The following is a 26,599-nucleotide window of genomic DNA, read 5'->3' on the forward strand; positions in this document are numbered from 1 at the left end:
ACTAAATAGCTTGCACTGACTAGAATCATTTTTTTTATTGAAGCATCACGTCACTAGGAGCATATCCCTAACCAACCGCAAGTTGTACCATAATCTGTCTCATACTTGGAAGCCACCACAACACCCGCAAAGTGTAGTAAGACGATGACAGTAATGTACATGAAATCCAAATTTAGATAATAGTTTTGTTTTTTTATATCTAAAATAAATAAAAAAGTACAAACATCTAAATGATATGTTTATTTTTTTTAATATATGAATATAAATGACATCTTACTTATTTTTATAAATAAAAAGCATCTTAACCATAATTATTTAACATTTATGTACTTACAAATAAATAAATAAAAAAGTAACTAAATTTTACTATTTAGAAAATAAGTATATTTTACACAAATATTTTTAGAATACAAGAATTACTTCTTATTTAGACTTTTTCTCATTCAAATAAAAGTTATAAATTTTTTTTTTATTTAGATGTAAATATATGAAAATCAAACATAAGTTACAAAAGACAAACAAGTAAAATTTAAAAAAAAAAATTCTGAAATTAATAAAATTTCAAATTTCAGACATTTAATAACAAGTCCTTATTATAGTTCACTTGATGATTTTTACCCCAAGTTTAAGAGACGTGTGAAGCAGCATATCTATCAACAATGACGCAAACAATTAAACTGCCAAGGTTTTCCAAAATGACATTTCCTTATTGTATGGTGCTGCATTCGAATCCCTTTGATTCCTTCATGCTTTGAGTTCACTAATTTAAATGTTGTCAGACAAAACTCAGCATCCAAACTCATTCCACAAGGGGTATGCGTAAACATTCCACCGTCTCCAGGTACCATCTCTAAACAGCATGTTTGCACCAACATGTAATGTATCCTGACATCATCAAGTTGCCAGCCAGTCACAGGCAGTGAGCACGCAGGAAAAAGTCAAACTATTAGCCATAAAGAAGTTTTTCTGCCCAACAGCGTATCAATTTAGTTACACACATCTGCAGATTGTATTTGATAAATAACTGCTCCAAGGCTAAATTGTAACATACTGACCGCATTTGTTAAATTAATTCAACTTAAGCTCCTGTCAATTGCTCTCTGTTTGCTTCCTAACTCCTATTTCTTGCACTTCTCCACTAACTAAATGCACAATACTTACAATCGCGTAGCCATAAGAAAAGCAGTAATAATTAATCCATACAATCACATAGCGATAGAGAATGCCCACATGAAACTTCCATCATCATTTATATCCATTTTAAGTCATGCACCAATTAAATCAATGGATCTTGTTGGTTCATTCTAGAGATCAAAATTTCAATCACTCGAGGAACAAGATTTTAGTCATAGTTCTATGTCATTCATGGTTGCTTGCTGTCATCATCTGAAGATCCATGATCAACATCAAAATTATCTTGCATGAAGGTGAGGTGTTATAGATTAATGAAACAAGGCAACACACATACCCCGCCCCACCCAACTTTACCTTTTTCCTCCCCTCCCCTTTTACATTTAGCCCAACAAACTAACAAATCCACATGCTTAAACTGACTGCAAAACATAATAGATTTATAGAAAAGCTGTAAATGGGGAAATCAGGACTGTAAGACTAAAATATTAAACTAGAGCACATACATGAGAGAAGAGGAGGCTTACATGGGAGAAAAAGAGGCACTTTCCAACACGGCAAGACTAAAAGATGATCAAGTTATAGTACCTTAAAGCTTGGATGCGTTAGCTGTGGAGGTTTTACTCAAGGCAATTGCCGTCTTAGAACCAGATGTACGTCCCAAATGCTTGCAGATAAAATCCCCAGCTATCATTAGCTTTCGAATATCTACATTAGTCCTGACACCAAGCCCATTGAGCATGTATACAACATCTTCAGTGGCAACATTTCCAGAAGCACCCTTAGCATATGGACAACCTCCAAGACCAGAGACGGATGAATCAACTGTGCTGATACCCATCTACGAAGAAAATAAACTAATTTATTGACATTGAAAGAGCTTTTAAGATAATTATTTGAAATTTTGTTCGAAGGTACTCTGCTTTGAAGAAGAAAAACAGGTTAAGAAGAGACCATATGATTGCCATAGACAGTGGCAAGTCAATGCCAAAATTGGTTTCTTTAATAACATGTAAACAAAAATAAGCTGTCTTACTTGAAGCGATGCAAGAATATTTGAAAGAGCTTGCCCGTAAGTGTCATGAAAATGGACAGCAAGCTTGTCAACAGGGACAGCATCAAGAACGGCTTCAAGCATTGGAATGACAGTTCCTGGGCCCAGAAAAAGAAGAACTAAGCACACAATAGGCAGTAAACAAGAAAAATCAATGAATTAGCACGCCATAGTAACAACATATAATTTTCTTAATGAATGCTGCGGACTAAGGCCTCATAGCTAGAAAGCTTAGTAGGCAACTGCAGAAGGTAGACATTTTTTATGCTGATTCTATAATACATTAGTTTCTAAAAGCAGGCTGATAAAGTTTCAATAACCTTTAACTTTTTACAAACTCTCAATTGGGATGTCAAGGTATCACACAGACTAAAGAGTCATCATAACAGTGGAAATGGTCGAGGAAGGCATCCTTATCTTGATGTTAAGCATCTCTGAGGAACAAAAAATGCATGATAGTGCACTTGAAACAAAAGAACTAATCATCTGATAAAACAAAGGAGAAGGATGCTTCAAATTTTACCGGGAGTTCCAACACCAATTGTATCACCAAGGGAAATTTCTGAGCAACCCATGTCATAAAGCTGTTTAGATACATATGCTACTTTTGATGGAGGTACCATCCCTTCCACTGGACACCCCACAACACATGATAGGTATCTACAAAGGGCCAAAAGGTATTAATATTGTCATATACCACAATTTTGTGTTGATTATATTATATTTTAAACTCAATATTCGATCCCACAAGAGGTTTACTTTGATGATAGCAAACTGATCTCCAATAAAATCATGGACTAAAAAAGAAGGCAAGAGATATTGAAGTAGCAAAATAACACTATAGTAAAATTGTAGATTAATGGAAAAGAGAGAGAGAGAGCACAAGCATTATGCAATACACCATCCAAAGAAGTCAAACAACCAAATAGGGAAGACGTGGAGTTCATTTACACCAATCCCAGCAATTAATCAAATACCATCTGATCTACTCAATATATGCAGTATCTATCGATGAAAACAGACATCTAAACCTTTTTAACTCTACATTCCTACAATTCAGATCGTTTTTAGGATCCTTCAATTAGGGCTAGAGTCACTCTCTCAAAACAGGCTTAACCTCCTCTAATCAACCATCTGACACACTCATATACACTAGAAAAGCATTTCAACTTGATTATTGCGTTGGGGTAATTTCAGATTTTGGGATTCTTAGAATCAGCTCTGCAAGATGTGAGGTTTGAAACACTAGATTGCTTTCACACTTCGACTCGAGGGAAAACATATTATATGCTTTCACTTCAGAATAAACAGAGTAACTCTGTGCAAATTAAGGCATACCCTCGAACAGGAATTGAGAGCTCTCTGGCGGCTAGAGCAACGTCACGGTAACGTATCAGACTATCTTCAATGGTACAATTGATGTTTGACTTTGAAAAAGACTCCGAAGCTGAGGCAAAGATGGCTACTTCCTTGGCTCCAGCTGCAACAGCAGCTTCAAAACCCTGGAAGAAAGCATTGCAAATTATGAAAATATCGCCTTGACACAAATCCTATGTAAAATCACAACAAAATAATTCCTGAACTAAAAGCAGCTTACCTTAAGATTAGGAGTTAACACTGGAAATCTAGCACCTTCAACATTTTGGATAGCTGCCATCACATCTTTTGCGTCTGCTAGCTGTAGTTTAATCATAAAATAGCTCAGTATGCCATTTAGCTGATTTTGGAGGGTAGCATTCTTTGAATATAGCACATAAACAACTTAAAAACATGAACCAGTGTACTCAAAATATTAAATGAAGGTATTAAACAAATATGCTGTAACAAATTAAAGAGAACACTGAAAACTTGATCACATCACCATGAATGAACAAAAAATAACAAAATGATTTATGAGGCGAATGCACTTCATTAATGACTGATATACTGGTGAAAATTCAAAAGCAAATTCTCCATTTTGATTGTCCATATCTTTTAAAATTTGAACATCATGGTTATGCTCAAACAAAGGCAAAGTTGTAGTTAACTTCCAAAGTAAAACTAAAGAAAGAGCAGCACTAAGAAGAAGTTTTTTTCATTAATAATTGAACAGTATCATCAAGCACAATCTTCAGAAACTTACCATGAAATCTAGATGAAATAAGCCAAAATTTAAACAACCATTTTAAACATGGAATTACTGAACAAATATTTAACTAACAACGTTTTTCACAAAATCTAGTAGCCGGGCAATTAAAAGAACATGCCAGACGAACCCATTATAGACCAGAAACCTAAGAGAAAAGACTATGAAAAAAGGTAGATTTACTCAGAAAACAAAGCATCAGCTACCTGTGGTACCCATTTTGGCGAGACAAAACTCGTAGCCTCAACAACAGGCAACCCCGAAGAAACTAGCAATTTTATCAGCTCAACCTTCACCACAGCCGGTACAATATTCTTCTCATTCTGCAATCCATCCCTAGGACCCACTTCCACTATCTTCACAAATCCCGGAACGCGTCCTAAAAGCTGCATCACCGTATAACAAACCAAATTCATCTCAAGTGGATAGCACACTTATAATAAAACAACTAATCGTTCTTATTTGATTTTACCTTACTTGTCAAATCTTTTGTTGAATTATCAGTGCAACTGGAGCTGTAATGAGCTTTTGACAAATACCCATTTAAGTTTGTACAGGATACGTTCCTCACTTGTTTTCTCGAAATTTTTTTTTCTCTTGTATAATCAAGACTACATATAACAGAACCCCAAAAAAAAATTACAAATTAATCTATTCATATATGAATATAAATAATTTCTATTCAATAAAAATAGTCATAAAAAATAATATAACGTCCAAATTGAATCGAAAATTGAAATGAAATGCTTACTTGCCACCTTTTAATGAGTTCACGCCGATGCTGGCGAACTTGGCAACACCAAGAGATTCTTTCGAATTCGACATTAGTGGAGATAACGCAGAACGCGAAAACTTATCCAGTGACTTTGCCTTTTGCATTTGATCAAAATTAATTAACCACTAAACAAAAAAGAAAAAATTGGAGGTAACAAATAACGGGATAGCAATCGAGGCACGACCGTGAGCGAAATTATGAAATTGAAAAAGACAACCGGATGAGATATATATTGCTGGAGATGATGAGCCGTTGGCGCGAGGTCACGTGTTAAGAGGGGGGTAATTATGGAATTAAAATCTTTGAGGCAATTTTCACTTGTTAAGAGAACAGTCACGGCTCGATCATGATCATGATCACGGACACCCCAGCTTATTAACATCATCGCAGAGAGTCCTGAGCCGGTGAAGCCGAGGGAATTTTTATCTAATTAAAATTGTGAAGCTGAAGCACGTGAAGAATACTTAGAATAATTTTTAATTTCCCTTGCTAATCATAAGTCTCTAATCGATCAAACTATTTAACAAGATAGATTAGTGAGTTTAATTATTTGATTTAACTAAGGCTTGATGGCGTGGCAATTCTCATTAGGGTTTTTTTTTTTTTTTTATTACGAGACTATTGCTCAAATTACAATTTATATTATATGAGAATATAATTGATATTTACAAATCAGATTATAATTGAGACCAACATACATCAATACTAATGGAGCGCTGTCCAGATTTTAACCCTCTCAAATATTCGATGAATGTCTACTCCTCACACTTGGGTAAGGAAGCAGACTGCCTTCACTCAAATTTATTTGAGTAATGAAGACCCCCACAATACATTGTGGGGGTTCGAACTGCTGCTCTCCAACTTAGAGTTGGTTTCATATAAATGGGCTATTTTACCACTCAAAGATGTTAGCGCAGCATTGATCAATCACTCGCGTTTGCCGTTTGGTGTAAACACATCTGTATCATCCTCACCACCACCCAAATAATTCTTCAACCCATTCTCTTTAGGCAACTTAAATCACATTCTCTTTTTTCTTTTACTGCATCACCACTGCCACCATTCATCTCAATTCTCATTCTCCCCTATAAAACCCAAAAAAAAAAAAACAAAAAATTATCATTAAAGTAGATAAATATCATACCGTACGATGAACACGTAGACATATTTGCTCGCTGTATACAAAATCCCCCAAGAGGTTTTGTGATTTTATTGCGTTAGAATTTGATGAAGTGACTGAACACTATCTATATATAGAATAAATAATGAGTAGACTCCTACAATTTACAATTTAGAGGCGCGCGGTGCCGACGGCAATATCGCCTAATTTTTGCAAAATTCTGTTGAAGCCCTTAAGGTTATTAGTTGTCACAGTGGTGCCACTAACATATTATTTTATTTTATTTTGCCGAGGCGCAAAAACAACGTCGTTGAACTCTTTCTCTTCATGAAATCCAAGGCTAGGTTCTGTAGCGCGCATAAGAGTTTCTATCGAAGATTTAGGATTCGCAAATTAAGGAGCTTTAAAAGTCGATCTAAATTTAGATGGGCCGAGACTAGGCCGGATCTAGATAGGTTTGGGTCGGATTTGGACCTTGAGCTTTCGTTAATTTTGAAATAAACTTTTAATAAAGTAAAAGAACGTTTAAATTAAAGATAATTGTTCAATACATAATAGAATAATAGTATATAAAATATTAGTAACATAACATAATAAATTAAAAATACTAATATGAAAATATTAATCTAACATTTTGAGTTTTTTTTTTTAATTTGATATATTTTTTATTTATAAATTGAAAAGCACGCCCGTGCTTTTTCCTAGGCCCTTATCTAGACTCAATCCATACAGGCCGAGCTTTAAATCCGGAGACCTAAGCCGGGTTGACTTGGACTTTTTTACCAATTCTATTTTGAATTGCCAACAGTACGTGATTTGTTTTCCACTTTTTAATTGAGGGCATGATTAATTTATATGTATACACACTATTATTGTAAGCGTGTTTGTATAAACATAAAGGCAATTAGGGATTCGTTCCTCATTATTTTGAAGCAATGTGGATTCTGTGCTTATTCCTTTCTGTTGTAATTTCTTGGTTGAACACGGTTTCCCCTCGCTCTTTCTATGTATACGCATGAAATTAATGAACAATATATTGCTGAAACTAAGACACAACACCAAATAATTTATATAGTTGGCTATTATATTAATAGCCAAGAATTTTTTGAAACAAAAAATTATAAAAGATTATAAACAAAATTATATTTGGACTATAAAATTTTTGCATTCAGAGCACCCAGGGCAACTAAGAATGATCTATCATGGCATATAAGAAATAGTTGCTTGATTGTATCTTGGCATCCTCATAGAGTTTACAAGCAACTTGTAGATGTTAAAAATAATGTTCTAACTAGTAAATCAAAACACAAGCATATAGCCAAGGCCGAAGTGGTGGGCTGCTGCCCTCACAAGCATTGTGAGGGCAGCGGTTCTAGCCCCCACAAAAGCATTGTGGGGGCTAAATGTTCTTTATACTTCCAAAAAAATCATTCTCCCTTGCGAAATGCAAGTGGAGTATGGACATCCCTCTCCTGTGAGGGGTTATTTGTTTGGGCATGTACTTCATAGAATTCAATGTCATAATATAAATCCCAATTATGTATATCTGATTGTAAATATCAGTATAATATCTCTGCTACAATAGCAGTTGTTGTAAATATCTGTGTAATGCAGTAATCTGATGATTAATCAGTATTCAAAAAAAAAAAAACACAAGCATATAATAAATGAACTGATGTATAGATGATTAAACATGCAGGTTTTCATGGGATGCCTCTAAACAAGGTAAAAGAGGAATAAAAGAAAAGGAGGACTTAACACACTCATGCTCAGGCTCGAACATTAAGGCTTGAAACTAGAGTTTTGCTTCACCGTCAAGGGAACTTTGATATTTTGATAGAGAATGTTTTGTGTTTGATTTAGGTCTGATGCATTATTTTCATTTTCCCTTAGAGAAGTTGGTTTTTTAGAGATGGACTTATCTCATCATGCATGATGCATCGTCTTATTAAATTTTGTTTGGGAGAGAATTTATCTTTTTTAGGTTACAAATTACCCACTTGCTAATTTGTTAGCCAACACGCAAAAAAGGGATGAATAAGATCTAATTTTTGCCTTGTTTTTGCTTTCTCTCATTGTCATTTAAAATCTTATCATAGCATTTATAATCTGAAAAGTTCCCACAATCATAATCTTCTATTTCAAAAGTTAGCAACTTTAGTAGTTTTTAAAGTTTTCGGATGAACAATACCAAGTACTCATACGATCTGAATGTCCACTTCTCCCCTTTTCCTCTGCACGAGCAGTTGGATACCATTATTTAAAGCCACGGTCGCTTTTGTAAAAGAAACAGGGATAAAAACAGCATGGTGACCTTTTTCACGTTTCACCGACATGAACATACACAAGTCCAGAAGCTTTAGCTAATTCTTTCACCCAATAATCCAATAAGTTCAAAGCAGCTAACACCTCCATAGGCAACCCGCTAAACACATGCTTTTCTTACACTTTGCCCTAACTTAACTCTTCAACTCTGCAATTAACCATGCCTATGTGTTGGTGATATTGCATGCTTTGGGTGTGAATAGAGGATTGTGTGAGCAGAAGGTGGCCGTGACAGCGGAGGGCTAGGGGAAGAGGAATCTTAAGAGCTGGGTATAGCGATATAGGTTCTGAAGGAAGTGAAAATATGTTCCATTATGTACGACAATTGTCGTGTCAATGAAGGATGTTGGTTTGGGCAACCCTGGGATGTTGTAAAGCAAGTCTTTTGGCAAACTGGACCAGTTGCGATCACCTCTGTTTATTCTCGTATTTGCCAATGAATAAAACACATAATTATACTTTAATAAAGTGATCAAGAGTCAATAGGCAACTGATCTAATTATACCAAAAGAATCATGCTGTGATTACCTGTACCAACAATGAATAAGTCGCCATAAAGGAAATAAAATTAAATATAATGGTTTCTTGATATGACTTTTGACAAACCTCAGCTAAAATTTTAACATCAATACAAGGGAACACATACATAGTTGTACATTCATTTATATTCTTGTAAGAACTCAAAGGGAAGAGAAAATAGGGACACCTGGTAGTGTAGTCCCTGCATCCACAATGAATATGTTGCCTGAGACATATTCTGAAGAGTCATGAACTAGGTATCGAATGAGTGATGTCAATGCTGGATCTGTGGTGCCATGCTCTCTTAAAGGAACAGTTTTCATGGCCACATTAGTTAGCCAGTCTTTTTCCATAAGGGCCTTGGTGATCTCAGATCTGAAAATTCCAGGCGATATACAGTTCACTCTGATTTTGTGCGCCCCCAGTTCCAATGCCATGACCTACCAACAGGATCACTATCATTATTGCACTACACAATGCATCATTCCTCACCGCCAACAGCCCAAGAATAAATGGTATCTAGAAAACTCTTTAAATGTACAAAAAGAAAAGACATTTTTAAACTACCATGTTTCTGTTTTTACCTTTTTCCCTTTTTTAGAGGAAAAGATATACAGGACCTTCAATCAGAGAACATTTATCTATTTTTGACTGGGGAAATAACAACCTAAAACAGAACTGTATTGGCAGAAAGATTTAGAAAAAACAGAGAGAGAATCCAAAAACTGTTTATGAAATTACCACATGGTATAAATTGTTGGAGAAGCTACCTTTGTAAGAGAAGATGGAGCCTGGCACATAAATGCATTCATATTTAAAAAGTCGTGTTTCCCTCCAGTTCCCACAGAAGACTTTTTGATAAATTAAGAAAATCTTAATGTTATCCGGAACATGAAAAACATAGTAGCTCGAGCAGAACATCCAATTATGTCGAGCTTGATAATGCGTTTATTGATGATATCGATAATGACAAATATAAATGATTTTCATGTTGTATGAATTGCCTGAACATGTGTCACAATCACCGTCTCTGTAATGCATGTGATGCAGAATTTTCCCAGACAACAAAATACATTCCACTTATTCCTCCCTTAATCTATATCATACATTGCTTCTTCAGGTTCGCAATAGTTAATACTTATTATTATGCCAAAACTCATAATCATGTCACAATTAATACTGAGAAAGAAAGCACAATGCCTCGTCTTACAGTGATAATCTTGGCTTAAAAACAATTAGAAAAAACATGCGAATGATATCATCATTAATCAATATAAAACAACAGAGAAATTGGCAAATGAAAGGGAAATTACCTTAGTCATGGCATTTAGGCCTGCCTTGGAAGAAGCATAGGCAACACCTCCAGGTAAATGTCCACGATTAAGACCACCCGTGGAAGAAATGTTAATTACTGATCCTCCCTGCTTGGCATCACGCATTCGTATGCACACATACTTGGCAACCAACCAACACCCTGTTAGGTTCGTTTTCATAACACGATTCCACTCCTCCTCCGACATTTCCAGTGGACTCTTCACACTACCTGAAGGGCCAAAAAATTATACTGTGCATAATGTAGAATTGATCCAACCCCACCATGGTATACACATTCAAATTAATTTAGTTAATCAAAAAACAAATCAATTAAAATAAGAAAATAGAAAAAAAAAAAAAAAGAGCAATTAAAACAACATCGAGAAAAGAAAAAAATTAAGTTGAAATTTTTAGAGGAATAAATGTTAATTACCTCTGATACCGGCATTATTGACCAAAGCATCCACTCTCCCAAACGCCTCCCAAGCTTTCTGTACGGAAATCTCAATTGTGGCTGCATCGGCGCAGACGTCCAGCTCCACAGCTACGGCTCTAACACTATCAGGACTCCCCACCATCCCCGGCTTATTGATCTCATCGCAGAGCGACTTGAGGCGGTCAACCCGCCGAGCAGCGGCAACAATTCGGCAGCCGGCCTTGGCCAGGTCGAGACAAAATTCTCGGCCTAAGCCGGATGACGCGCCGGTGACCATAACCACTTTTTCGTTTAGGTCGTGCCATGGCTCCAGGTGGTCCGAGACTTGACTTGCCATTTGTGTAGTAGTCAACCACGTGATACCAGCTACCAGAGCTCACCGCTTGTCTTATTTCGGTGGAAATTTTTTGTACGTATTCTGTGTTACACGTCAGCTCTAGGAAATTTATATAAAACTTTTGAGGAGGGAAACCAAACACTTTCACAATATTGCCCCGCTATTTGCATTTGGGAGCGTCATAACTCATAAATGTCCGGACAGCATAAAGTTCTTATTAAAAAAAGAGAAAATATCTGACGTCCACATGATTTTTACATATTTTTTAAAAATATATATTTTTTTTTATTTTTTAGTTAGAATATATCTACAGTTATATTTTATTTCATTTTTCTATTTTCGTTTAAAATTCATTAAGAAAATTAACGGAAACTTTAAAAAATGACAATTTTACCCCCAAAATGAAAATTACAATTTCACCTTAAAAATTACCAAAAATAATCAGATTAAATCTAATTATTTTCTCCATCGGTCAATAAAGAAATTAATTCCACAACCATCAAATGCAGGTTTTTTTTTTAAATATTTCTGTAATTAGAATGCTAAATTATAACAGTATTATTAAAAATAGCCCAATCTCGCAAACCATCAATTAAATTTAAGATAAATAGAGTTTTATTATTCATTGAGTTATAATCTCTAGTAGTTAAGATTTGTTTGTACTTCATTAACGTACCAATAATTATATTCATAATTAAATCTTATTATTTTTGGCTTTTTTATGGTGAAATTGTAATTTTCGTTTTGGGGGTAAAATGGTCATTTTTTTAAATTTCCGTTAGTTTTCTTAACGGATTCCAAACGGAAGTGGAAAAGTGAAACAAAATGTAACTTTAGGTGGATTCCAGCCAAAAAATGAAGGAATTGTGTATTTTTGAAAAATGTGTAAAAAACGAGTGGACGGTGGATATTTTCCCTTAAAAAAATAAATAAAAATGAAAGTGAACGCAACTTTTATTTAGACATTCACAACCCAATACTACAGTAAAACCTTAGCCTCGTGAGTGTTTAGTAGTTTTTATGATATTTTTTTATTTTTACTTCGGCATTCCAACTACCGAGAGTAGTTTTCAACTTTTCATGATACTTTTCTAAATTCTACCATTTGCATTTTTATTATTAAATGAATTCAGTTATTTTGGGTATACAAGCTGTCATTTTTGGTAAAAGTAAAAATTAATTTTTAAAAGGAAAATACTAAACGCCGGGAAGGTTGAGAGAATCCTGAGAGAAATGGCAGTTTGTGTTGCCCTTTCGTTCTCTCGGCTCCCCCCCTACGTGACTAAGAGAAATATGTCCCCCACGTGAAAAAGCACTCCATTTCAATTCATTTTCCTTCTTCGCTTTCACAGCTCCTTTCCAGCACTCCCTTTCAACTCCTTTTCCTTTCTATTTTCAACTCATTTTCCAGCACTCCCACATGAACTCAAACTCCTTTTTATTTTGTTCATCCTTTTGTTCACTCCAGCAACAACTCGCTTCGTCTCAGCCTTCCCGACATTACAGTAGCTTCGTCTCCGTCTTCTCTCGCTCCAGATCTAATCGGTGGTCAAAAACGAGTTTCCTCTCACTCCCTCGGAGGGATGGCAATGGGGAGGGGAGGGGAGGGGACCAATCTCCCCATACCCATTCCCGATATTTTGCGTATGTCCCCGTCCCCGTCATAATTGCTTGAAAGATCCCCATCCCCTCCCCTCCCCGAATAATAACAGAGGATTCCCGAGAGTCCCCGGTCCCCGAATAATTAATAGTCTAATACATTTTTTTTATTTTCGATTTTAAATTAATCATATTAAAATAAAAAATTCAGATAAAAATAAAGTTTAAAATATATCTTACATTAATATTGATCCATTATAAAGTCACATTCAAAATATAAATTATTAAAATAATTATCTTTGTCAATGTCTCAATCTTCATAATCCTACAATAAAAAGAAAAAAAATTATTTTTTATATCGGCAATAAAATAAATGAAATAAATGTAGATACTTAATTAATATTTTTAATAAAACTATTTACCTCCTGCTCGTCCTGCTCCTCCTGTTCTTCCTCGAGAAATGTGGCAAATTGAGAGATAGCCTCAGATTTCAAACCTAAAACAATGAAAATGATATAAGTAACGTAACTTCTAAGTGTAAATATTAATAACTGTATAATATAATTACAATGTAAAATAAACTCATACTGCTATTGTAAGCTCGTAACCAACTTTGATAGCACATTAAGGCCTCCAATGTGCTTGGATGAAGTTTGTTACGGTGTGGGCTCACAACTCTACCACCGGTGCTAAAAGCTGATTCAGAAGCAACTGTTGTAATTGGAATTGCCAAAATATCTCTAGCAATTCGAGCTAATGTAGGATACCTATTAGCATTTGTCTTCCACCAACTCAAAATATTAAAATCTTCCATCCGAGGTATAACTTTTTCATCCAAATATGAATCTAATTCATCTGCAACAACTGCACAATCTCCATTGTTTACATAATCATCAAAACCTGTCATCCATTTGGTTGCTTTCTTATAAGAATCCCCTGTAGATCTAGTAGAAGAACTACTACCAGTATAATCCAAGCAATAAACAGTTTGAGAAAACTTCAATTGATACTTTTTCACTAATTCCCGGCAAAGGGTGACCACTTTCCCAACATACAACTCTTTAACACCACCATAAACTATAGAAAAGTAATATTCAATGAACTTCTTTTTATACATTGGATCAAAGATACATGCCACACCCAAAATTCCACTCATATCTTGCCAATATTTATAATTTTGTTATTTATTTATTAGTAATTTTAAAAATAAAAATAAAATTAAAAATTAAAATGGGGAAATGGGTAGGGGATGGGGATTCCACCTCATCCTCGTCCCCTCCCCGAATGAGGAAAATCCCCGAGGGTACCCGTCCCCGTGGGAATTTTTGCCATCCCTACCTCCCCCCTCTCGCTCCGGATTTTCCATATAAGAATATCCTTTGTGAATAAAGTTTCAAGATACCAACATTATCCAGACACACTAAGTATATGATGACAAACCATTAGTACCGCCCAACATTGAATTGAATTGAATTAGTTGAATTATTGCAAACAAAAAGCAAGATGGCCAAACTACAAGATCCATCTATTATTCAAATCACAATAAAAAAATCCTTCAAATTGTCTATACCTGCCCGTACTTTTAAGTACTTAATGGCAAATAGAACACTAAACTCTGTATATCTTCAATATTTTTGTTGACCATTTCAGAAAGTGTCGTGAAAGAGAAGGAAAAATTTGATAAAAGGGAGTGCTTTTTCACGTGGGCGGCCAGATTTCTCTTAGTCACGTGGGGGGGGGGGGGAGGCGAGAGAACGAAATGGTAGCACAAGCTGCCATTTCTCTCAGGGTTCTCTCAACCTTCCCGACGTTTAGCAGCACTCTTTTTAAAATTTATTGATGGTCGTTTAGAGTAACAGTATCCAAGAGTATTTTTATGAATGTAAATAGTATCGTTCGTTTCAAATATAATACACACACACACTTTCTAATTATAACAATTAATTTTTCAAGAAATAAGCCACAATAATTTTTTTTTTAAAGACACTTTGGCTATATTTGAAAGATCAGATTGGATTTGATGAACTCTTAGGATTAGATTAAATTAGACAAGATTATATAGTACTATCTTTTGTTTGGTATAGTGTTGAATATGATTGTGTTAAATTTAATTTAATGAAGCTAAAATAACTAATTAAATAATGTATATTATTTTTTAAATCATATTACTAATTTTTAAATTTAATATTTAACATTCAATATTATTACAAATAAATAATTGAATAATTTTTTATGTTTAATATTACATAATAGTAAAAATAAATTATTGAATTAAAATTTTAATATTAATAATAAATTTAGATTATAAAATATCTAGTTCTATCTAAAGCCAGGCTAAATTGGAAATTTAATAATGTTATGAATATGTTAGACTAAACTTGGACTAGTTTAAAATCCCAACAGCCAAATTACATGAATTTGGATTAAACTAATATTTTATCAGTCAAATTAATCCAATCCCATCTTCTATCGGACGTCCAAACATAAAATATAGTTTTCTGAATTTAGAACATAAATAAAATTATTGTAGTCGCTCGACAACCAGCCACTGGTTACCCGCCACATGTCACACAAAACATATTAAAAATGAACTGTTAGTAGCTTTCTCGTACCACTCAAAATTTTATATCTCAACTGAACAAAACAAATGGCGAGTCGAGTCCCGACCGAACTGGAGCCATGGCGCGAAATTAACGACAAAGTGGTAATGGTGACCGGCGCACCCTCTGGTTTAGGCCGAGAATTTTGTCTCGACCTCGCCAGAGCCGGCTGCCTGATCGTAGCCGCGGCACGGCCCGGCGACCGCCTCAAGTCTCTCTGCGACGAGATCAATAAGCCGAGCAGTATTAGAGCCGTGGCCGTAGAGCTAGACGTATGCGCCGACGGCGCCGCCATTGAGAGTTCCGTACAGAAGGCTTGGGAAGCCTTCTGGCGAATCGATGTTTTGATTAATAATGCCGGTGTTAGAGGTACAATTTATTTCGATTTTTAATACTCTGTTCTATTGTCGCCAAAAATTTAAACTTTAAGATGTGGGTCTGCTTTGATCGTGACAGGCAGTGTGAAGAGTCCGTTGGATTGGACCGAGGAGGAGTGGGATCACAATATCAAAACGAATTTAACAGGATCTTGGTTGGTTTCCAAGTATGTATGCATTCGAATGCGTGATGCAAATCTGGGAGGATCAATAATTAACATATCTTCTATTGCTGGTATTAATCGTGGACAGTTACCTGGAGGTGTTGCCTATGCTTCTTCCAAGGCAGGCCTTAATTCCATGACTAAGGTAATAATAATAATAGTGATATGGCATTTTAGATTCATGGTGATTGCCTGATTGGTGATACCATTCAGTTGTTACTCTTTTGAGTATATAAATGTGTCGTGAAGAAGGAAAAATAAGAATTGAGAGAAAAATTATTTAAATGGGAAATGGTTGGGATCTAGAGTACGCTGATGGATGGCTGGATAATACAAGGCAAGAATGGAACACCCGATGGATGAGATAGAAGTTAGCTTGGGGTAGATATTGACTAACTCAAAATCAAGCTTAGGTGAATTCAAGTTTAGTTCAAGCTCTAAACACAGTGTTGATATGGGCCAATGATTAAAATATTCATAAACGCTTGAAATTTGATGCCTGAAACTTCTATAACCTTGGCAGCTTGCTTATTGCAAAATACCTGTAGAAACTAGTTTTGAAGCTCAGAATGTTACGAAACAACACGACAATTGATTTGGTAGACATATATACGGTCCGTGATTGAACTTTCTTAGAAATGTATACAGTTACATGCATGAACCCATGATGCAGGGTTATTATTAAACCTATGTGCATTTCCTAAATGTGGTCTGCTTGAACTTTTTTCATCAGTTCTTTTGCTTTAAGATCCTAAAATATTATATTGTCAAGATTCTTTAACAAAAGTGCTTTAAGGCATTTTTTTTCCCTCGTTTTTACCCCCAACCCACTAATAGGTAATCTTTGCTGAGATCTCAGACCGTCTCCCTGTTTTCTGAATCCAGAAGGTCCCATATATCTTTTCCTTGCAAAACACATGAAAAACAGAAACACAGTATCTCCTGCCATTGGAACAGCATAAAGTGGTTTTCTAGTGTACGTCACCTGTTAATTCCTTAACATAGTTGTAAACCATCATATTCCTTGGTGAAGGAAGCTATCCCATTGTATTGTGGTAGGGTTGAGATGGACGTGATTACATCCTGTGCTTTTTAATTAATCTGCTATTTCACCCCTTTCTTTTCAGCCATTGAGATCTGTTCAAACACCTTCTTAATGCATCCAAACTAGTGAATTTGGGCATCTTCCAATGCATCTTTTTATTATCTCGATGGGACTGCATATTTTGGGTTGCATTTATTTTATTATAATTTCGTTAGTGGAATACACACTGCACTGTTTGTTTGAATCCCCATTTTAAATTTGAGAAAGAGCCAAAGACATGTTAGCTCTTGTGAAAGATGAACTCTCATTTTTATTGCATTATTTTCTTCATTTCTATCCTTCATGCTTTTCAAATGTCTTTCTCCTTGATTCAATGTCAACAAAGTCATTTTTCTGTTAGTTTCTGTAAAGAATTGTCTGTGCACCTCGTGTTCTAATGCTGTTTTGTGTCAAAGAAAAGAGCATTTTAGAATGCAATGATGAATATGATGCTGTTGCTAGGTCATGGCATTGGAACTGGGGGTGCACAACATCAGAGTTAACTCAATATCACCTGGACTTTTCATATCTGAGATTACTGAAGGTCTTATGCAAAAAAAATGGCTAAATAATGTTGCCTTGAAAACCGTCCCTTTAAGAGAATTTGGCACCTCAGATCCAGCATTGACATCACTTGTTAGGTATTTAATTCATGACTCTTCCAAATATGTTTCAGGAAACATGTTCATTGTGGATGCAGGGGCTACACTTCCTGGTGTCCCTATTTTCTCTTCCCTTTGAGTTCCTAGAAAAATGTGAGTTAGTGTAGTATTCCTCATTCTGTTGCTAGGGTTCTGGCTGAAGTTTGTTTAAACATTGTATTGGAAAAACTTATGACAATCGAATTTTGATAAACTGCAGTATTGGAAAAACTTACGACCATTGTAGTTTGTTTAAAATGTTGTATTGAAAAAACTTACGACTATTGTCGATTTTATACATTGGAGTTTTCGTGTATTGTCCTATTATTAAGTGGTTTAAGAATTATGCATCATTGGTCTTTTTTATTTTATACCTCTAATTATGTTTCACATGAATTTATTCAAGTTCACGATATATTAGAAATAGTCACGACTCATTTTACTTCTTGCAGTCATGGGGAGGATTATTAATGGGAAAACGATTCTTGAACTTTGAAAATAAAGACTCCGCTAACAATATCCTCTTTTCTTTTCTTTTTTTCTTGATTGAAATCTGGATAGGCTATAAGTGGTTGGATAACATTTGTTTTCCCTAAATATTTGAATGTAACTAGCATTTTTTATAAATAGAAAAATCTTAATCATGATCATTTATGTCTATGTAAATCAACACGAAAAAAAGATAAAATTTTATAGTTTAAGAAATAAGTATATTGAGTAGAGATATTTTGGAATATAAAATTTGTTGGAATATAAAATTTGTCTTTCATTCAAATAAAAATTGTTAAAAATTTATTTTTTTTAGATGTAAATATTTAAAAATTATAAAAAAATTTCTGAAATTAAGACTTTAAGTACTTAACAAACAAGTTGTAAAGCTTGTTGGTTGTTGGAAATTGTTGGCGGGAATGCCATGGACTCCATTGATTTCGAGTCAAAACGAAAAGCAAAGTAAAATGATATTTTTTTTCAAAATAAAAATTCTTTTAAGTCAATTGTACAAGTCAAAATATCAAGCAACAATTGTACGCTAGAGTCTTTAAGTTTTTCATTATATATTTTGAGTTGTCGATTTGCGTAAGCGACTAACGTACAAACAACTGCGGAAGTGACTTCGGAAGTTCGGATAAATAAATTGGAAGATCGCTATAACATACTCGTAGATTAATGAGTTATAACGCAGTACTTTCCCAATAGCACAGGCACATTTGATGCTCTTGTGTTAGAATAATATTGTAGCAAGAATCTAAAGAATTAGAAGAGATTTGACTCGTAAGTTTCCGAACAAGTCAAAGGGAAGAGAAAATAGGGAGACCTGGTAGCGTAGCCCCAGAATCAACAATGAAAATGTTGCCGGATACATATTCAGAAGAGTCATGAACCAGGTACCGAACAAGCGATGTCAGTGCGGGATCGGTGGTGCCGAAATCTCTTAAAGGGTAAGTTCTTGAGGCCACATTATTCAGCCAGTCTTTTTTCATAAGCCCCTCGGTGATTTCAGATTTGAAAAGTCCAGGGCATATCGAATTGACTCTGATTTTGTGCACCCCAAGTTCCAATGACAGGCACTTTGTCATGGCATTTAGGCCTGCTTTTGAAGAAGCATATGCAACACCTCCGGGTAGCTGTCCACGGCTAGTAGCAGCAATGGAAGATATATTAATTACTGATCCTTCCTGATTTGCGTCACGCATGCGGATGCATACATATTTCGAAACCAACCAAGACCCTGTCAAATTCGTTTTCATAATATGATTCCACTCCTCCTCCGTCAAATCTAATGGACTCTTCACAGCACCTGCAGTACGTACGTATACACACCATACATCATCAACTCTTTCAAAAAGCATATGCAGAAAAAAATATTAATTTATTAATATATAGAAAATACTATTAGTACCTGATACACCGGCATTATTAACCAAAGCATCGATTCGGCCGAAGGCTTCCCAAGCCTTCTGTACGGAATTCCCAATAGCGGCTCCATTGGCACTGACGTCTAGCTCAACGGCCATGGCTCTAACACTACTCCCGGACTGCTTATTGATCTCGTCGCAGAGAGACTTGAGCCGGTCGACGCGGCGAGCCGCTGCGACAATCCGGCAGCCGGCTTTGGCCAAGTCGAGACAGAATTCTCGGCCTAAACCGGAGGATGCCCCGGTCACCATAACAACTTTGTTGTCCAATTGGCACCACGGCTCCAGGTCCAGGCAATCTGAAACTTGACTCGCCATTTGTCGGACTTTAATGCGTGGTATAATCCAAGTAATACGAGAAGCATTATTTATAAGTCAGTCTTGCTGTATGCAACACGCAGTGGGTGGTTGATCAATTTCAACGAATTTACACACGCATTTAAACATCACATTAAATGTAACTTACGGCCGGTCTGTAAAATTTCATCCAGTGCCCCATACTTTATGATATTTATAACTTATTCGTAAGTATTATAAAACTTTTTGGATTGTAAAATTTCATTTAACCCCTTATACTCAATTATATTTTATTAAAACCCTACAGTACGAATTCGCCCCCTATAATTTTAAATTCCTAAAATAACTTCTATTTAATTAAAAAACATAATTATTATCAAATAAATTATAATTATAACTATTATTCTATTATAATCATAAATATAATTATATTTTTTAAATAGATTATTATTGTTATTATTAATAACAAGAATAAAAAGTGTTATAATTAATTAATCTATTAACAATAATTAATAAAAAAATTATTAAATTGTTAATAATAATAATTAACGATAATTATTATTAATAATTAATTTTTGAGTAATAATAACAATAAAAATAACTAAAATATAAAATAATAATTATGATAAAAATTAACGAATGATTTTATAGCAATTAGTTATAATTTAACTCATTCGGATTTTGATTTTAAGACAAAGTAAACATATAAATGGTAATAAAGCTCATTTTAATTACGATTCATGCAGTTCAAACAAATAAATTATTCAATTAGACCACTCTATATTATTTACAATTTATTTATAAGTATTATAAATTTTAAAGTGTATTCACTAAACATGAATCAAATTTAGCTGGAAACATGATGAATTACAATAAGAATAACTAGAATCAAAATGAGGAATTAGAATCATAATAATTTATTTACTTGAACTGCAGAAATCGTAATTAGAATGAGTTGTATTACCATTTATCTATTTATTTTGTCTTAGAATCAAAATCAAATTAGTTAAATTGTAACATTGCTATAAAATTCTTAATTAATTTTTATCATAATTATTATTTTGTATTTTAATTGTTGTTATTGTCATTATTATTCAAAAATTAATTATTAATAATAATTATCGTTAATTATTATTAATTTAACAAAAAATATTATTAATTATTGTTAATAATAACAATAATAATCTATTTAAAAATATAATTATATTTATATTATAATAAAATAATAGTTATTAATTAAATTGAGGTTATTTTGGAAATTTAAAATTATAAGGGGCGAATTCGTACTCTACGGTTTCAACAAAATAAAATTGAGTTTAAGGAACTAAACGATATTTTATAATCCAAAAAGTTTTTATAATACTTACGAATAAATTATAAATAACATAGTATATAGGGGGCTTAATGAAATTTTATAAGCTGGCCGTAAATTAAATGTCACTTAGACGGTCCCCACATGGGTTTCGTATAGAATACAGAAGTAAAGAACATTACAAATTTGAATGCTAAAGGGGTTACAAATTTCGTGATTTGACCTGCCGGTCATGTGAAAAACCTTAAGAGTAGCATGGGTGATTGATCGGTATTTCATGATAATATTTTATGTTCGTTTTTTGGCAATCTCTATCTTACATGTATGTAAGATATACTCCCCTCATATAAATAATATATGTGTAGAATTCACACACTATTTATATGAGGGGAATATATCTTACATGCATGTAAGATAGAAAGACCTCATTTTTTATATTATAAATAATTTAATAATATGATATTTTTATTTTTAGTAGTGCCATTCGTGTGCTTAGATTGTTTCTTACACCAAGTATGTCTACACTTGACCCACCTGTAAGTGTCAAGTGTACACACCTCGCGTTGACCCACCAAATCCCATCGAAGTTTCGGTGGGTTTCACATGTATTGTTCATATAACTTTTTTTTTTTTTTTGAAAAGTATTGTTCATATAACTTAATTCTTGTCATTTCATTATAATTTTTTTCCGGTCAAAGTTTTGAAAATTGACGGGAGAAAGAATGGTTATGGACGTACGATGGCGGGTATGATTCTTTCTTTTCACTGTCTAATCATAAAAAAAAAAAAATTTATAAAACATAACAATCTGATCCCAGCAAAAAAAATAAAATACATTTTTCAATAACTAAAATTAAAATATCATCCTAACTAACTTCTTATTTTATACATAGTTAATTTAATTAATCCAACAGTGAACATTTACATCATTATGGATGCTGTGATTTTAATAACAAGTTAAACGTTTTAATGTATTATTTGATTAAAAGAAATTTTCTTTACAATGTTTTTTATTTATTTATAAATATTACGTTATAATTTACAATTATAACAAAATCAATCACATACTAGTCTTTATCTGCATAGCAACAACACGTAGCTTGAAACTCTGAAGGAACAGAAGCAAAATTAATATATACACACACTTACAGCAAAATATTATTGATTAAACCTAATCAATCCTTCAAGATCGATCTGCAGAAGAATGAATTGAATTTGTTCTTGTACTTCAATTCTTGGGAGCAGGCCCGCTATTAGAATTTTTCGGCTTCTCATTAGCTTGAGAATTCTGTTTCTCGCATTCAAGGGGGTGGACCCCGTAATCACAGTAGTCGTAAATCATGAACTTGTCCTGCACAGATCGAATATTTTTCTCATCCAAATTTGTAAGAGTCTGATTGTTCCCTGCATGTTTTGCTATAACAAGGTTTCTGTAGTGGGCGGTATAAGGAGCATCAGTCCAATTAGCCTTGATTCTCCCTTTCTGCGTTGCCCATTGATCCCCATTCCAGAGGCTGGCTATAAGCCACATGGGTTGTTTCGCAGGAAAGGGGACGCCGAGATTTGCCAGGTTTTCGTGCACCCTTATAGCCTTGTTATCCACCATAAAAATAATCCGTTCAGGATTCCACACGATAGAGTACTGGTGGAACTTTGCGGAGGGATCAAACCAGAGGTGGAAACCTCGTTCTCTGTGGCCTTCCCCTTGCGCGTAAATGTTGGTGTGCAATGTGTAGGGTTCCCCTGTTACATTGCCCAGGAATTCCATGTCGACTTCGTCGTGTGATCCTTCGAGGGATGATAAGTAAAACGTGGTGACAAGGCCGGCTGCGTTGGCTGGAATTAGTTTCATTTCGACGTCGAATCTCGCAAATAGGTAATCTTTCTTGGACTGGAAGCCGGAGCCTAACTTTTTGTCGATGGAGAGGGTGAGGGCTTTGCCTCCTTCCGTTATCTTCGCCCGTCCATCTCCCCATGTGATTTTGGTGTCCGTATTGAAATCGCCCTTTGAGGTTACTACAAAACAACATATCGATACAGAAAACAACAGCAACAACGACGACGATGAAGATAAAGACATCTTTACTCCTCTCTCTGTTTCCCTTTCTTTTTTCAAATCAATAAAAATCAACAAATAAACTAGAAAAAAAAAAAGTATATATGATGGTATTGATTGAGAGAGCTGATTTTGTATGCAAATGAATGACTAAAGTTTTCTTGGTTTACACTAGAAAATAGGATTCCCCACTATACAATGTGGGGCTTAGTTCTAGTCATGAGACCTATTAATTGGACCAAGTCAGAAAATTCTCCATGCTAAAGCTTCGCTTAGTAAATTCAGATATATATATTACAAAAAAAAAAAAAAAAGCCTCTGTAAATGGCCATTGATTATAAATACATTGTAGTTGTAATACTTCATCGCGAACATGTAAGTGAAGGCATATTTTGCATTATACAGGGTAGTCTTACTTTCAAAGACTGAAAGTGATTAACACCTAAGTCCAAATTAAAAGTGAACAAATTATACATTTTTTTAAATAGGTAGGGGAATTTAGTAAGAACCGGGTATAGTGGTTTTTTTACCGAACTTTAAGGGGACGGGGTTTAACCAGGGGGAGACTTCAGAGTCTAAATCTATAGAAGCTAAATTCAAACTTTAAATTTTCAAGCTCTTAAAAATAATAAACTAATAACAATCATCATCAATAAAAACATTACTTAGAGTATTATTCAATATCACCGTGAAAAAAAAATTAATTCATAATGTATGAAGAGATACAATTGCATAACAAAATACCCTCGTTGTGAAAATAACATTTTTATCCCATACATAAAAGTTATGAATAAAGTGTGTAGAGATTAATAGATTTTTTTACACCTAACTTATCATATTTTATCCAAAAAACCCCAATATATTTTTGAACTTTGCAGGTGTCATGTCACCCTCTAGCCTAAATTTTATACTCCGCCCAATTTTAGAGTCGTTCGGACTGCGATCTTCTTCCACATGTGCTGATCAAGTTTGGTCCTGATGATATTATTCAAATTGCAACATTATAAAAGGGGAATTTTCAGCAACGCTCTATTAAAAAACCGACACTAAAGTTGATTGTGAGACAGCGTGAGGGATAGCGGGCTCTGTAAATTTTCAGCTCGCAAATTAGATTGGGCCTACTGAGTGAAGTCCATTTAGCAGACCAAATCCGAACCCAAGACAAGAATATACTCGGGAGTGATGAAGTTTGAACCCTTTTTATTCTCTCACCGGCCCCCATTTTTAATTAACCCATCGTTAACGTTAAAATGTGTTTTCTTTCCCAATATTAAATCCCCCATAATTTCCAAATTGCCCTGCTTGTCAATTCTATCATTTTTCATTCACCCCGCCTCTCAAACTTTTAAAACTCCCTGCCTCAACTATGGCAGGCTCAAAATCTAGATTCAGCATTAATCGAGCATGTGCAATTCGATCAAACGTGTGAAAAGACTGGAATTGTTAGAGAGGAGTCGAAGCAAAAGCCATATTATCCAAGCCTGAAAATGCATAATCAAGTTTTCTAAAATGGTGTTAGCAAGTCCTTGGGGGGATTTTTTGTTCGTGGTTCTTGAACCTGAACGTGTGATTAGATAGATTTGGCTTTTGTGACTGAGTTTTGATGGGGATTTTTCTACAGAAGGCAAATGGTCAAAGTTGTTGAAAAGAGTGGGAAAGATGCAATATTCAATTATTTAGTAGTTACTGTTTAATTATGTTATGAAATTCTTCCAAGTAATTCAATTCTAATATTCTTTTTCCACTGATGCAGCAGCAATCTCAACTTCAGAGGAAATGATGGTTGGATTAGGCATGGTTGTCAAAAATTATGAAAGGGCGATCATAGCATAGCTATTGCTCTTGCTGGCAGAAGTTGGGGGAGTGTGTGTAAAAAGGATTAAAGGGTATGCCAACATTATAGAGTTATGATGAGAGACAGAAAATTGTTTTAAATTTTATGATGTGGTTAGTTGAGTAATGAAGGTTAGTGACAGAAAATAAAGAGGGCCAAATATCTACCGTTCGTTTTATATTAGCAGATAAAAGCACTTTTATAAAGATGTGTTATGCAGAAATAAATATTAAAAAAGTAAAAAAGACTAAAAAGGTTACAGGGGACAAGAGAATATGGTGAGCAACTGAGTGTGGCAAAAAAATTCAGCAAAATCAGCCTTTGATTCAATAAGAAAGCAAACAAAATAAAACCTTGACATTATTATATGCAATCTTTAATTTTTACGGCATATTTAATGGGGAGAAAAAAAAATCTTCTTTCTTCTAAATGCAAAAGAAAACTTTTAAAGATACGAAGTTAATGCTTGCACTTGGACTGCAAGAAATCTCCCCCAACGAGCACCACATTTAATTGTGTTCCCTGCAAGATTCGCATACGTCATTTTGATAGCATTTATTTTTTAATAATTAGTTTTCAATTAAAAACTTTTGCCCTTCTGTCCACCATAAATTACCCCCGCCCGCGAGCTCAATTCAATTTATTGCCTCGAATCACAGTAACTTCTATTTAACAATATAAATTAACCCAAGTTAGTTGATACGAATTTTATTTAAAAACTCCTCAAGGAAATTATGTGATGAAGCGGATTGGTGTTGTGTGTATGCAATCGCGACGCAGCGCAGGGCCACTTTGGCAGATGATGAAAAGGACAGCGTTGTCATTTTGAGGAATTTAGGAGACACAGCTGACAGACTGGATGACCAAAATGCCCGTCCCATTTATTAAAGTGCTTTTACAAACACTGAAAGCACTTCTGCTGCTGCTGCTGCCGCTGGCGCTTCTCCTGAAAGCTTTTGCTTTTCAACACTATGCGTGCCGTGATAGATTTTCTCGCGCAATAAATAAATCAAAATATATAAAAAAAAATCTTTTACTTCTGACGTACCCTCCTCACTCGCCATGCGAAATATTACTTCAAATTGAAAATGTCAAAAAATAACATCATTCAATAAGAAAGCGAGTATAGAAGATTCTTATACTCGAGGAACCTCTTCAGTTTTCTACAAGATTTTTTTTTTTTAATTTTTTTTTTGAACTTTTTGAAAACGTTTTGACAGCGGCGCCGCCTGCGAATGGGAAAGTAACGGGGGGGGGGGGGGGCAATGAAAAATCGAGTAACTATTAATGTCTGATTTTGTTGGGCCCTGTGTAATTAAGAGTGAAATCTACATAGGCAATGATGGCACGCGCTGTTAATGATGATATATGACCACGCGACAGTAGCCTCGTACGGTGATGGGTCCCATTTATGATTTATTTGAGACCGACTGTAATGACCCTGGTCCACCTGCCTTTTGAACGCATGCGAATCACGCGCGCATTTCGTTTTGTTTACTCACGTTTTTGCTAACAACATTAGCACAGATCGCCATACACGTGTGAATGAGGTGTTTGCGCAAAATGGCACACCATCGTGTGAT

General features: G+C 34.7%; 5 protein-coding genes across 9 annotated transcripts; 1 reads left to right on the top strand and 4 right to left on the bottom strand.

Annotated features, from left to right (window-relative positions):
• Positions 1–575: 575 nt before the first annotated feature.
• On the bottom strand, positions 576–5,646 carry LOC18039868 (hydroxymethylglutaryl-CoA lyase, mitochondrial). Of its 5 annotated transcripts, XM_024182155.1 has the most exons (10): positions 5,062–5,635; positions 4,783–4,921; positions 4,517–4,696; positions 3,783–3,863; positions 3,524–3,687; positions 2,709–2,845; positions 2,168–2,283; positions 1,720–1,972; positions 1,056–1,156; positions 576–885 (listed from the first exon to the last, which is right to left on the bottom strand). In XM_024182155.1, exons 1-8 carry the CDS (start codon positions 5,187–5,189, stop codon positions 1,721–1,723), a joined length of 1,197 nt encoding a protein of 398 aa, XP_024037923.1. In that variant the 5' UTR covers positions 5,190–5,635; the 3' UTR covers positions 576–885; positions 1,056–1,156; position 1,720. The 5 variants fall into 5 exon arrangements, with proteins under 5 accessions (XP_024037923.1, XP_024037922.1, XP_024037921.1 ...); XM_024182154.1 differs by lacking the exon at positions 1,056–1,156 and having other exon boundaries at positions 1,659–1,972; XM_024182153.1 differs by having other exon boundaries at positions 1,056–1,972.
• A 3,447-nt stretch (positions 5,647–9,093) lies between these two features.
• Positions 9,094–11,254, bottom strand: LOC18039108 (3-oxoacyl-[acyl-carrier-protein] reductase FabG). The gene is made up of 3 exons (XM_006430468.2): positions 10,797–11,254; positions 10,363–10,592; positions 9,094–9,489 (listed from the first exon to the last, which is right to left on the bottom strand). The coding sequence occupies exons 1-3, from the start codon at positions 11,134–11,136 to the stop codon at positions 9,211–9,213; spliced, it is 849 nt and encodes a 282-aa protein (XP_006430531.1). The 5' UTR covers positions 11,137–11,254; the 3' UTR covers positions 9,094–9,210.
• Positions 11,255–15,359: 4,105 nt separating this feature from the next.
• On the top strand, positions 15,360–17,915 carry LOC18038320 (3-oxoacyl-[acyl-carrier-protein] reductase FabG). Its single transcript, XM_006430471.2, has 3 exons — positions 15,360–15,704; positions 15,792–16,021; positions 17,423–17,915. The coding sequence occupies exons 1-3, from the start codon at positions 15,383–15,385 to the stop codon at positions 17,699–17,701; spliced, it is 831 nt and encodes a 276-aa protein (XP_006430534.1). The 5' UTR covers positions 15,360–15,382; the 3' UTR covers positions 17,702–17,915.
• A 729-nt stretch (positions 17,916–18,644) lies between these two features.
• LOC18038321 (3-oxoacyl-[acyl-carrier-protein] reductase FabG) lies at positions 18,645–19,838 on the bottom strand. Its single transcript, XM_006430472.2, has 2 exons — positions 19,502–19,838; positions 18,645–19,399 (listed from the first exon to the last, which is right to left on the bottom strand). The coding sequence occupies exons 1-2, from the start codon at positions 19,833–19,835 to the stop codon at positions 18,891–18,893; spliced, it is 843 nt and encodes a 280-aa protein (XP_006430535.1). The 5' UTR covers positions 19,836–19,838; the 3' UTR covers positions 18,645–18,890.
• Positions 19,839–22,354: 2,516 nt separating this feature from the next.
• Positions 22,355–23,242, bottom strand: LOC18038852 (xyloglucan endotransglucosylase/hydrolase protein 24). Its single transcript, XM_006430473.2, has one exon. The coding sequence runs from the start codon at positions 23,204–23,206 to the stop codon at positions 22,355–22,357; it is 852 nt and encodes a 283-aa protein (XP_006430536.2). The 5' UTR covers positions 23,207–23,242.
• Positions 23,243–26,599: the final 3,357 nt, after the last annotated feature.

Source organism: Citrus clementina, unplaced genomic scaffold (assembly GCF_000493195.1).
Source record: "Citrus clementina cultivar Clemenules unplaced genomic scaffold, Citrus_clementina_v1.0 scaffold_6, whole genome shotgun sequence".
Classification (NCBI taxonomy): Eukaryota; Viridiplantae; Streptophyta; class Magnoliopsida; order Sapindales; family Rutaceae; genus Citrus; species Citrus x clementina.